General features: G+C 42.1%; 1 protein-coding gene across 1 annotated transcript; it reads right to left on the minus strand.

Moving 5' to 3' along the window:
• Window positions 1-3,858: 3,858 nt before the first annotated feature.
• LOC143122246 (class A basic helix-loop-helix protein 9) lies at window positions 3,859-4,764 on the minus strand. The gene has a single exon (XM_076283105.1). The coding sequence runs from the start codon at window positions 4,762-4,764 to the stop codon at window positions 3,859-3,861; it is 906 nt and encodes a 301-aa protein (XP_076139220.1).
• Between the last annotated feature and the right edge of the window lie 8,583 nt (window positions 4,765-13,347).

Genomic DNA, 13,347 nt, shown 5'->3' on the forward strand with positions numbered 1-13,347 from the left:
CACTATGCATTTTACCTACATAAAATTCTGGGCCCAGGTACATATGCTGATGAATCACAAATAACTTGCCTTGGACATGAATGTTGTTGTTGCTGTTCTGTTTTGGTGTTGTCATACAGTAGCCGTGTGGGAAAGAGCTACCTTCCTCAGCCTGTCTGGTCTGGGCTGATGAGATCAAGAGGCTGACTCACATCGTCTGAGTGAGAGGCTTTTTTCAAGCTTCAGGCAAATCTGTGTTTCCTGCTGCTCCGCCTACTTTTTTCCTCTCCTATCTATCTCACTCACTCACTCAACCCCCCCCCCCCCCCCACACACACACACACACACACACACACACACACCACACAGACACGCCTGCTCCCGACTGCTCCCGTAAAACACTCACCTGTCCAATACGCTCTGTCTTTCCTTGCCTGCCCCTTTCCATCAGTCTCACATGTGGTGAATCATATGGCTCTAAGACAGGGGTCTCAAACACCCGGCCCGCGTCCGGCCCAATTATGGCCCGCGACGTATGTCAAAATAATAATGTAATCCGGCCCTTGAGACTATTTTTAATTGCGACAAACAACGATACTGATTAAAATAGACGATAGTTCCAAGTACGGTGACAAATCTCATTTGTACTCTGCTCCACTATGTGCTAGACATCCAGAGCTTCATTCAAATCCAAAATCGTTGCGCAACGTTTTCAGGAAATACTTGTATTACACGCGAGAAACACAAAGACGTGCATTTGTAATGACGCGGAAGCGATGCAGACCATAGTGTTGCATAAATTGAAGCATAAATTAAGCAGAAATATAGGCCTACACCAAATGTTGAAAAACGTTTACGTGTGATGAAGTCTTAGTTAGGCTATGTTATTCACCTATTCTGAAGGAGAATATCCTTTTGGAGATTATGATCGATCGTCTATTGAATGGAGGTGCCTCTGCGTGTATACGACGGTGTCCACTAAGCATACCATGCTTATTTCGACCCTCTGCAACATAGCTTGGAAGTTGCAGTGGTAATCGTGATGATAGTGTCCGTAATGGACGTGGTACAGACAGCAGGGCTAGTAGAAATAGGGCTCTAAACTACAAAGTCACCCGCAATATGATGCGAACTTCTGGGTACTCAGATTACCCGCGATAGGAACTGATTTGACCAGAATACTTTATTGTAGGCCTTGTGGTTTAGAAACCATATACATCTTAGGTGTTGGTATACATCTTAGGTGTTTTCCTGTTAATTTGTTATGTGGGTAATATGAAAAAAGAAAAGTAAACCTGCTCAAATATGTTCATCCAGTATTTACTGAAAGGTGCATAATTCGAGGTGCTTGCCATCCAGTGGCAAATTAGATGGGTAAATTTACCCCCTTCATAAACTTTTGTTTTACTCAAAGATTTACAGTAGGACTTTATCTCTGACCACTTTCAATCCATGGCCTTTTGAAATTTTGATATAAAAATCCAATGGTGTTGCTTTCTTAACCCTGACGCCTATAGTTTGCCAGGTTTAAAAAAGTTATGAGAGGAAAATATTTTTATTTGGTGTGAAACACACACATACCTGTTTTTATGCTTTTCATTTGTTTTATAATTTGTATTAAATTTATTTTATCATTATTTTATTTATAAGCTAAGGTTGCTAGCAGAGGTGTCTAAAACTAGATAAAAACACTTGCACTTTCTGTTTGCAGTTTTGTGTGGTATTTGAAAAAAAGAACATTGTCAGAAATAGCCGGCCCTCCAATCAGATGACGTTGGCAGAATTGGCCCCCAGCTCATTTGAGTTTGAGACCCCTGCTCTAAGAGCAGCCAATTCCTCCCACTCCCCTGGACCCAACACTCGGGTCAGACAGACATCACTGGTGCTAAGACCGATCCACAGTACCATGCTAAACTTGTAATGACTTTTAGTGTCAGGCTTCCTATAACTGAAATGTCATCTATCTGTTATCTGTTGATATGTTAGTTGAGTTGAGAGGGTTTAAGACAGGTTTTGTCTGGACCTGGTCTGCATTGACTTGGTATTGACTCCTGTTGCTTTAGTATGTCAAATTCAAGGCTCTAACGCTTGTCTACAAGGTAGTCTCCGGTTCTGCTCCCACCTATTTGAATGCCCTCATACAGACATACGCTACCTCCAGACCGCTGCGCTCCTCAGACGAACGACGTCTAGCTCTGCCACCGGTACGCTCAGGCCAATCCAAACTTTTCTCATCTGTTGTTCCTCGTTGGTGGAACGCACTACCAGTTCCTACTAGAGCAGGGACATCCCTCTCCATCTTCAAACAACTCCTGAAGACCCAGCTCTTCAGAGAACATCTCCTGTCATAGCACTACTTACAACTAATCTTGCTGATACTAGCACTTACCAGCTGACTAGAACTGACACTCGACTCTTTAAAAACTGCACTCACTGATGCACTTAGTCTTACTGTACTCTACCTTTTTTAAATTGTCCTATAATTGTTGAGAGAATTGCTTTAAAACTTAAACTGTTTACCATGTTGTAAGTCGCTTTGGTTAAAAATGTGTCAGCCAAATGTAATGTAATGTAAAAAGATGTGGCTGTGTTTCAAATACTGACATTTTGATTGATCTGTCACTAGTATGTGTGGAATTGTATGCCGCTGTATGAAATTAATGCATTGTAGTGTAGTTTTAACTTTTTGGATTTAGTAACTGTTTTTCTTGCACCTGAAGTAAACATTTACCCGTTCATTAGTTTTAAGCTTACTTTTCATTTTGGGGTTTCATTGGACATACCAGTTGTGGTCCTCAAATTATCAGGTTGAATGGTTCCTCCTTCCATAGTGGACGAACCACCTCATTCAGGAAAAGGAATTTGACAACTGATGGTAATTACAGGATGAAAAAAATATGTACCGCAAGTCATAGGGGGTGTTTTGTTGAAGCCCACACATTCCAACACAGAGAGAGCGGAGGAAGCTAACAAACCAGTTATATTGTATCCGTAACCGACAAGAAAAATAGCTCTTAATACTCTTCTGTTTGTGTGTCTTCTGTTTGTGTGTGCTCTCAAAGTTGAGGAAGAAAGATTAAGCATATTTTTTCTTTTGCATATATATCTGTATGGAGTGACTCATCTTTATTAACTCGTCAAAAAACAGGCACTGGAACTTATAAAAATAAAATATTGCATCACTGACATCATGGTTTGAAATACAAAGAGTAACAAGTTGCTTTCTCTGGGGTCTGGAGAGAAGAGGAACATTGATGCCTTTACTTCTCTCTCATAAACACACACACACACACACACACACACACACAGAGAAAAATACTATACATTAACTCACATATATGAATCACACTTTCTCACTCAAACTTGCTTATCCACTCTTAACATTTCTCTCTCTCTAAAATCTATGCATACCTATTTGAGAGGCATTTCCTCTCTGAGTGGCCTCTCATCCAAGCTGACACCTCTTACATGGTCATTTTTAGAGCAGCCCCAAAGATGGAAAAGCACATTCAGACTCCGTCTAAATTGTATGCATTGTACTGGGGAAAAGCGCACACTGTCACAGCCTGCCTATTCGAAATGTGCATTCAAAGAGATTTATTATACCATAGTGTTTGAAAGAGCTTTTTACCGTAGAGAAAATATAGCCATCTCATTCAATGTGCCTCACACCCACACCATATAAAAACCTGCCATCACACTGTCATTTTGCAAGGTCAGTTGCAGCATTCAAGGTAGGGAATCATTCTGTTTCCTGAGGAAAGGTACACAATCTTTTTTGTCTATTTAATCCTGCATACTTTGATAGGTGCACAGCTTTGAAAGTGTCTCTCCAGCATACTCAAGTGTCTGCATCTTTTAAAGTCTGTCCCAGATGTGTCAGTGCATACTAAGAGACTGCTGGTAGCTGGCACCCTGCAAGTAACCAAACTGCCAAGAAAAAGGCACCGCAGAGGAGTCTACAAAGTTGTCCACATGATTTTGGTGACAAGTGGCTTTCACCCCGTACTGGTAGCCTGGTCCCACACCATAGAACTGGCCACTGTTGTCGTTGTTGTTGTTGTTGTTGTTGTTGAATGTTTCCTCACGTGGGTGGCTGTAGAGTCCTTGGCCCATGCACAGCTGGGAGTCTGTTGAGTACTGGGCATAGTGTGGCGAGGGTGGGCATGTGGTCCCAGGGTGCAGCGGTACGTCCAGGTAGGGCTGGGCTGGCTCAGAAGGCATCATGTGACCGTAAGGTTTGTGCGTTTGTGGGGTTTGCAGTTCAGGCTGCTGGTGAACGAGGTACTTCTCCGACTGATAGCCCCTCTCCTTCACTGGGACCAGCCTTCTGTGCTCCTCCTGAGGGCCATGGACACACTCCGTGTGGCTACAGGCTCTCTCTGCTGGCGGTGCTGGATGGTTTCTTAGGAAGATGGAGAGTGCAGAGATACGGTTTATGGCCCGACGCAGTGTGGCAATCTTGGACAGCCGCTTGCCACTGAGGTCGTGGTTAAGGGCCATACGCAGCGAGTTGAAAGCTTGGTTGTAGTCCAGGATACGTTTACGTTCACGGACATTGGCCGCTACCCGGCGGGCTTTGGAGCGCACTGGCCTACTCCGCTTCTTACTGCCAGCTTTTGAGGTCCCCTGGTTCTGACCGGAGCTTGACGCATTGTCCCTCTCAAGAGAAGTCTTCTTGAAGTTCGCTTCACTTCCACTGCTATCATCCTCCGGGCCCAAGGAACTGCTGTCCAGCTCTTCATCAGAAAACTCGGACTCTGTGTTGCTGGCGAGACTGCTCATGGCTGGTTGAGATCAACTCTAGCGGTTTGGTCCTCAAATTCAGCACTCTATATCAGCGATGGGAGCTGCTGTTCTGAGAGCAAACCCTCTGACCCTCCTGTCGTGTTGGAGCAAACAGGCTGTGTTCGTGGGATCCTCGGCACGTACTCAAAACCAGCTTGTTGTCTGTTAGCACCGACCTGCTCTAACAGTCCCTCTCCACCTTGTCTGTCTGCTCTGTGATTACCTGTGACTCGCTCTGACAGGCGAGAGGTGCTTTTAAAGGCTGACTAGTAATGTGTCACATGGTGCGCTTGCCTATAAGCAAAGGTGCGCTATGTGTTTATGAGCTCCCTGCAGGCAAACTCAAGCAGCCATCTCTCAACTGCTTTGGCACACCCCCACTGGATACAGAATCTCTGCGGCTCTTTTCAACTGCTCTTCTGTTTACTGTGTCCAACTCTTGAGAAACGCAGATAGCTTTTGTCAAACTCAAATTTCGGTGCAGCATTGATTGATCGTGTAGATTGTCAATTGGGTTTGTTTATGCTGTTGACTTGTTTATTTGTTTTTTATTCTGATTTGGTATCCTTGTGCTCATATTCATTCCGATCGCAAAGGTGAAGCAAATATATGAAAACTGCTGCAATAGCCATAATCATATCCTCTTTTTGTAACCTACAATTGCTTTTGTTTTTTTACAAAATGCAAATGACAATAAGATTACAGTATTAAATCAGAAACAAATATGAATGCTATTTCATATTAAACAGACAACACCTTTTTTCACAACAAAATACTTTGAATTTCGGCTGGAATAAAGATGGATTGAAAGTAATCTCTCTCAGAGCCTGTTGAGTGAAAAATTGAGACAAATTGCAGCCTTATCAGATATGCTCCTTTCCCCTACCAGTTCCTATTCACACCTGGGACAAGGGCGAAAAACACTTATCCAAGGGTCACATAACTCCAAATAATCTTCATGACTACAATTAGCATGTTGCATTAAGCGATTACCCCCCTTGCCTGTGCAGAAGTGGACGGACAGTGTAATTTGGGTGTCTGCAGCCCTATAAATCAGCTCCAACTGTCCCATCAGGGCAAGAACAGACAGCGGCCTGGACTTCAAAGCCTTAGGATGGAGGAACACAAATATTTTACAATTATCACCTATGATCGCTCTTGGCGCAGGTTCTCTTTAGCCCCTGCATTCTGCCCAAACCACCCCTTTTCCCCGGTTCCCACCTCCCTACCCTCTGTGGCCCATTTTAAACTGAGCATTTTGTTCCAAGTGAATGCATGATATAATCCTAACTCAGTAGAATCTAATTCATCAAACTAGTCTCGTAATAGATTTGTGTTCATCACATGCCTCATGTGTATTCACACACGTGCACAGACTGCACACACACACCATCTGATGTGTCCACACCATAGCCCCTGTACTGGGGACCTCATATTCCTAGTTTATAATAGTAAATACTCACAGGAGGGATGCTGCCAGTATGTATTAAGCTGATTAAGAAAATAGCACTGTTTGTTTTTCTTTCCAAATGATAACAAAATGTTCCTGCTCTATCTGATCTGATAATTGACAATCTTAGCACCTGTCTGGAAATAATGAAGGCACAGCCGTAATGCCTCTTCTGTGCTTATCCTGCAGCCAGTGAAATCCCCCCTGCAGTGATCATATCAGCTGAGGGTGGCGGTGCCATAACCTCTCACTGAACGGGAAGTCATTTGAACACATTGCTTCCTTCCTGAACTCATTTTACTGCGGGGCCACTAAGCAGGCCATTAGGAGGGGACCTGTTTTTGGTTGTTCCCTGCAGAAAGTGTGTAGTGCTGATGGGCTTTGGAAGTGTTGTAAGATCCTACCACCCCTAACAGCCTCAGTAATTTCATAATCACTTGTTTCCTCCATTTATGGTCATTGTTAAATCAAAATGGCCCCACTTCACTGGGTGACTTCTAAGGGACTATAGGTCTCGATCCACATCTTCCCTTTTCAGTAGAATAATGTGCAATTGAGCCAAGATTTCTATCTTTACCAGACCAATTGATCCAGAACTGTTTTCTCCAAAAATCAAGAATATCTCAGGTGATGGGGAAAAAAAGGTCACCTGCAGAAATTATTAACTATTGTTTTTTTTGTTTAAGAATCTAATATGTCTTTGGGGGGCATGGGTGCTTGTTTTAATAAATAGATACTACAGAAATTGGTGTGGTAGGAACCTAAATCCAAGCTTGAATTGGCATGTTAGGGCTGACACGTGTGTAGGGGATTTGGACACAGGTCTGAGAAGAAAGGCTTTGCTAGTCTCTTGATGTTGACAAACATCAATAGACTATACAGGCTACAGTATGTTCGGGCTGTAATTCAACCAATTCATGAAAATTTCCAAAACGTCTTATGTGCCAAATACAGTTTGCACTTTCATTGAAGGTAACTACCAAGTTCTACTTGTGGTTCCAACGTGGTGAGGGTTTTTGGATAGTATGTGCAAATGCATCACATGGAATTGCCATATGACTTTATTATACAGTTTACTTCGCATGTCCTGATTGACATGAGATGAGCAACACTTTCGGGACATAATGTGCTGTAATGGTTGTTTTGACATTTACACTTACTCAAGTACAAATACTCAAGGTGTTTTCCACTCCAGTGGCAAAAGATGAAATGTTTCTTGTGGTGGCAGAATAACAACACTGTCCTTCCTTTTCTTGTTCTACAATTAGAGCATAATGTATGGGTTGGCTAAACACAGGCTCCTGAATTGTGTCATGGTGCCCCTCTCTATAATTTGAAATTAGTTATAGAAGCCATAACCTTTGCATGCTAATCATAGGTTGACTCAGTGAAGGCATATGGAGGGTCAAAAACTCAGAATTTTTTTCCCAAAGGAACATGTTACTCATACTCCCTTGTATCCCCTTTTCTACTGATACATTGTATGAACCATACATCCAATTCCTCCTTAACTGATGATGTCTATTTATGCCATTGCAGTGGAAATAGGACCATGGAAAGATATAGTGCAACCGGAAAGTTTTCAGACCCTTTCAAGTTTTCCACATACAGTAATTGTAGTGTACTGGTTGCACTGTATGCATCTAAGGTTATATCTATTCTATGTTATCACTAAATTCCTGCCACTCTAATCTTAAAGTGTAAGTTTGATATGAGTCTTGTAATTTGTTATTAAACAATGAAATTCAACACTGTGTAACCTAAGGGTACCCTGGGAGGACTAGCACACAGATCATGCTCTGTTGTGTCCATGACCTTAATTGTTCTCGACCCCAATCCTACCAACCGCCTTTGAGGTCCACACACTGGACAGGTTTCCCTGAAGGCCCAATCATGTGACTGACCCAGACTGTCCCAGTGGTTTGGTGCTGACCACATAATTACCTGTAGTAAAAAGTTTATCGGTTGGACATAAGAGGAGAGGGCAAAGGGGGACCAAGCAGGGGGAGTTAGGTACCAGCTAATTGCAGGCTTGATTTCAGAAGGCCCAAGCGTGGGAACTGATTATATTCTCCCATACCTTTCTCTGTTCTGACACAGAGGGGTGGCGAGCAATGAGTATGTGTTGCACAGACTATCATTAAAAAGGATGATATGATGCATGAATAGGTTTATGAAAAAGCTTCAGATTTTTTAGCGATTTTCACTTTTTTGTAGCTGAACAACTCATTCATGATGCCCAAACAAAAAATGTCACAACAATTCACAAGCTAGTGGTGTCAAATAAAAGAAGAAAAAACTGAAAAGAAAACTTTTTTTTACTGAACTTGCAAATGCACATTTCTAAACCTCATACTAACCAGCCCAGAAGGTGATTTACAGCAGTGAAGGCTTTGAGTGTGAGGTCAGAGGTTGAGAACCTGTCCTCCAGGGAGCACTTCACCTGAACTGCTCAGCAAAAGTGACCTCCACTTCCTAGAGCAGGAGAGCTGGTCACTCAAATTAAACCTATACAAGTGCATCTAACGTTGGCTCCTTAGTGTCTTTCTGCTGCCACATTCTCACATAACTTGCCCATAACACAGAACTTGTTGGGGTCTAGATAACATATTTTGAAGTATCCTTATGTGCAGGTGGATTTAGCTCTTTTTTGGCATACCCGATATCTGCTGTTTGGTGTATGCTTGAAAAACAACAGCGAAATTATTAATCTAAACATATTTATTGTGCAATTACTGAAATAACTTTATTGATTCTGAGGCCTTCCATGTTAAACCGTTTCTGCTTACTTCCCTTTCAACCACTTTTAAATGAATAACTTGGGAGACTCCCTCAATCAACTCTAGAGCAGTGGGTTGGTCCACAGCACCAGCAATCGGAAGCGATCCGTTTCCCCACTGACGGTACACTTTCTGCTGCACTGTAATTACGACACAGTGCATTACAGTAGATGTGTGGCAGCAAACATCCTTGATTAATTTGTAACGGAAATGTTTTTTTTTTTCGCACTTCAAGCCATTCTTCCCCGCCTCTGTGCTGACTAACTCGGGTTTGTGCGCATATACGGCCTTCTTCAGAGAGCCACTGATTTATGACTGGGTTTGGCAGATTTATTGTTTTGCACAGAATGCTTCAAGTATGTAGTTAGGAGTATCCTTGCCCTAGTCTCTGACAGATGACAAGACACTAGCAATTATCAGTCGCCATGAATAAATCAAGGCCAGGCTCGGGCAGCCATTGACAACCTTGGAAGAAATAACTATTTTCTAAGCCAGGACTTACTTTAAAACTCATGAAATTTGAAACCACCTTTCATTCAAACCAGGGTAATAAGTAGTTTTCCTCTGCATTTTTTTCATGCCTGTTTTTGTTGTAAATGCATGTTCTCAGTAAGGCCGTGAAGGATAATGAGCACCCATAGGAACACGTAAACAAGACATTACATTTGCTAACATTACAATATATCTGCCGTTCTAATAGAAAAGGCCATTTTCAAAGTCTAGGTCAAGACTGATTTCATATTGTCCTTTATTCAAAAAAGACACAGTGGCTTTTTACAATGAGCCACACTTTGAACTTAAAATAAATTTGCATAATGGATCATTGCATAATGGACAACAGAGAACATGATGTCTGTTTGAAAGAAATGCTGCTGACGTATTTGTGTAGCCTAGAAATCTAGGCGCGCCCCTAGCGGCAGCAAATTACATTTGCTGCCAGGGCTAGTCTAGCAACTCTCTGTTGGCTTGTGAGCTCCAGAAATCGAAACTCAATCAGGCCAATAAAATCGTGTATAGAGTCGTTAGGTGGGCTTAACATAATGATTGATGGCAGAGTTGCAACGGTTTGGCTTGAATTCCCTGCTACTTGAAAACAAATAAGATGGATGTTGCTGTTGGGGAACAGTGTGACACGAGTTAAGCTTTTATTAAGTTGGCTAACGTTTGAACTAGCCAACTAGCTCCGCTGGTGGGAAACGCATGGGACTCATAGCGCTGCCGCTGTCCTATTGCGTGCAGAGGGAATTTGAAAGACAACTGATTATCCCGCCCCTCGGACTGAGCACTGCGAACGGTGAGTGCCCAGACCCTATATTTTAATGTGGGTCTGGCTCGTCAGGCTAGTATTTGTGGGTAACCACATTGATTCATTGGGTCCATCGAAATATGGACGTAAAAAGGGTGTAAAACTTGTGCAGTACCTTTTAGAAATAGTGGCTGACATTGTGCCACATTAGGGGGTTCCCAAAATCTTGTTAAAAGTCAAAGGCAGTGAAAAGAGTGAGCGTAATGGAAATCAAGCCGACAGCCAGGTTGTCTGGAACCTCCTGGCCCTTCCATCCATGAAGTCGTTAAAAAAAGAAGCTTGCAGGGCTGTGTCTGCACATGTCTCCTCTCTCTGGTCTCCGTATCTGCCCTTGTAAGTTGGCAAGGCCCTCCACATGGGGCATGGAAGGTGCTGGGGATGATGTCATTTCTTGGCATTCACCTTTTAGAAAGGAAGTCAAACCTTTAAGAAGAGTTTGCCCCCTTCCGTCCTACGACACAAACACCACACACATACAAGCACACAGCTCTTTGAGACAGTGACTCAGAGTTAAGAGCCTGTTTGTTCATTGCTCGTCTATGGAAAGAGAGAGTTTGCAGGGGAATGGAGGGATGAGTCACTCTCAGATCCACTGGGGAGGAGATTACTCTCACTCTGGCACTTTGTAAACAACTTCATAACTGTTCAATGCTGGTGTAAAAGTAATCCAATTCCAATGCTGGAAATAAATGTGTAAAAGTGTTTTGAATGTTTTTTTTTTTTTAAATATATGGTCAAATATTGTATGAATATAAAAAGAGCCCAATTTTCTTACGTCATTTAAAGGTGCAGTCAGCGATTGTGCATGATGTTGCATTGTTTATGTCTGAATTTCGTATCAGATGCTTTTGTCCAATACAACATACATTATATTTTAACCAAGGACCAAACAAAACACAACAGAGAGGTAGCTCCCCTTTCCCTTCAGTATTCCCAGAGAAACTGTACACAGTGTTTCGTTTTTTGTTTCGGGGACAGGCTGCCCCCACTTTGTTTGTTTCCAGTTTTCGGTGCCTGGGCTGCCTACAGAAAGTGTTTTTGATTTACAGTGTACTTACAGGATGGGCAGTTAGCGGATCATGAGGAGATATTCACTGAATGTAACAAAAAAATGCTATTGGTTTGAAAGCATGTACGTGCTAACCACACCTTTAACAGTTGCCTCCAATTGTGGGAAATAATTAGTCATGATGATGTCAGGACCATTTTTATTGCTTGGTAAGTATGTATGCCACATGTGTAAACAGTAGGCCTAGTGGTTTTGCAAGGTGCAACCATGCACGTACATTTACACACTCACATAAACACATTCCCAACTCTAATATGCACACAATAGCCTACTTTCACATATGCAACATTTATTTCTAAAAATGAACTGAATCAGCTTGTTTAAAATATTCTATCATAGAATGTAATGGTACTCACTAGGATTCACTAATTAAAAACAGTCCAGATTTCGAAGTAAATGTGGACATACTGAGGATACAGTACACATTGTCCTTACCACTAGTGGCTGGAAGGCCTACAATATTTCCTAAAAGCCTTAGCCAGCTGACTAACAAAAATGTGAGCCAGGTTTTGCTTTGACAATGTAGATCATCTTCAATGACCAAAGATGCAGACATTGGAATGCATGTCAAAACAATGTCTAAAACAAAGTCTGACCGCTCATTTGGGTGACACATGTTGACAGCAGAGCCAGGCTGAGATGGTGGTGAGTTAAGAGTGGGGCGGTGTGTGACATTTGTGATGGCTCCATCTCCATGGAGACAAAAAAAGTTCAAGACTTCAGGTGAGACAGCAAGGTGACTCATTACCTGTATGACTGGAATTCTAAAACATTTTCCGTAGTTAAAAAAGTATATTCAGTTTATGATGTATGCATTCCATGTCGTGTGTGCTGTAAAAAAGTCTATGGAAGCTGAAAACAGTCATATAGTCATGTCTATTATGGACCCCGTGTGTAGAGATCAAATGCTTTGATTGGGCCCTTTTCAATGTAAATGAATGCATTCCAGGCAGGTGAAATATGTGTTAATGGCACCACCACAACCAGATAGACAGATAAAACTGCAGTTAGAATAACAGAAAAGTGTAAATAAAAAGGTGAAACCTGCTAACCAGTCTCTTGAGGGGAGGACTTTGCTCAAGGCCAGCTATAGCTCTCTACAAGTATTACAGAGCCTCTACTCTGACATTAGTCATGCCAGTGCTCTACAATTAAAAGCTGCAAACATTTCACTCAGGCAATAATATTACTTGAAGTCCAATCACTGATTTACGGTGTGGGTGAGACCAAGGCAAAAGTCAGTGTTGGCCAAGAGCTGGGATGAGATGCTCTGTCCTCTAGTTAATGTGGCCCAGGAATGTGGGCTTGGATTTTGTGGCCTCCTTCCCATGCATGTGAGACAACGTTTGTGACCCTCCACTCTAATAGGGCATAACATGAGAGGGCATAACATATCATCACAAGATGATATACAGAGTCTAAATGATCAGGAAAAGCATAGCAAACAGGGTTCAGAGGGACTGCTGTGACATATGAAATATACGGGACTTTAAGTAGAGGTTCCCCACTCCTAACCAGTCCTTTCTAGATTACAGGGGGAAAGCTACTTGAAAATATATGCAAATATTGTTAATAGTATTTTTTGTATGAGTACAAGTATAATGTTTTGATCCATTTTTGTTAGCTATTATATATTATTATAACATTCTTTATTGATCATAATTATCAGACAAAATATTAACCCTCACTAGATGCAAGCCACTGCTCATCAACTTTAAGGATCGATCTGAGAGTTATTAGAGGTATGGACACTTGATAATCCCATTCCTAATATTTCCCCCCTTTCAAAGGAAAAACTAAAAACACCTTTAAAATGCAAGCACAACCTCAACATTACAAGTTGTCCAGAGCACTTTGAAGTTGCATACCTGTGTGACACATGCTGTACTTACACTCACTAGTCATTATGTCCCTACAAACTAAACACTTACACTATGGTCAAGGTTAGGGGTCGAGTCCAGGTTCCCATAGGCAC

This window comes from Alosa pseudoharengus, unplaced genomic scaffold (assembly GCF_046254945.1).
Source record: "Alosa pseudoharengus isolate Yale_2024_CS ecotype anadromous, Long Island Sound unplaced genomic scaffold, YU_APseudo_1.1 YU_APseudo_1.1_scf_13, whole genome shotgun sequence".
NCBI lineage: Eukaryota > Metazoa > Chordata > Actinopteri > Clupeiformes > Clupeidae > Alosa > Alosa pseudoharengus.

Excerpts from the sequence above, each read along its gene's own strand:
- LOC143122246 (XM_076283105.1), bottom strand. The coding sequence starts at position 4,764 with ATGAGCAGTCTCGCCAGCAACACAGAGTCCGAGTTTTCTGATGAAGAG.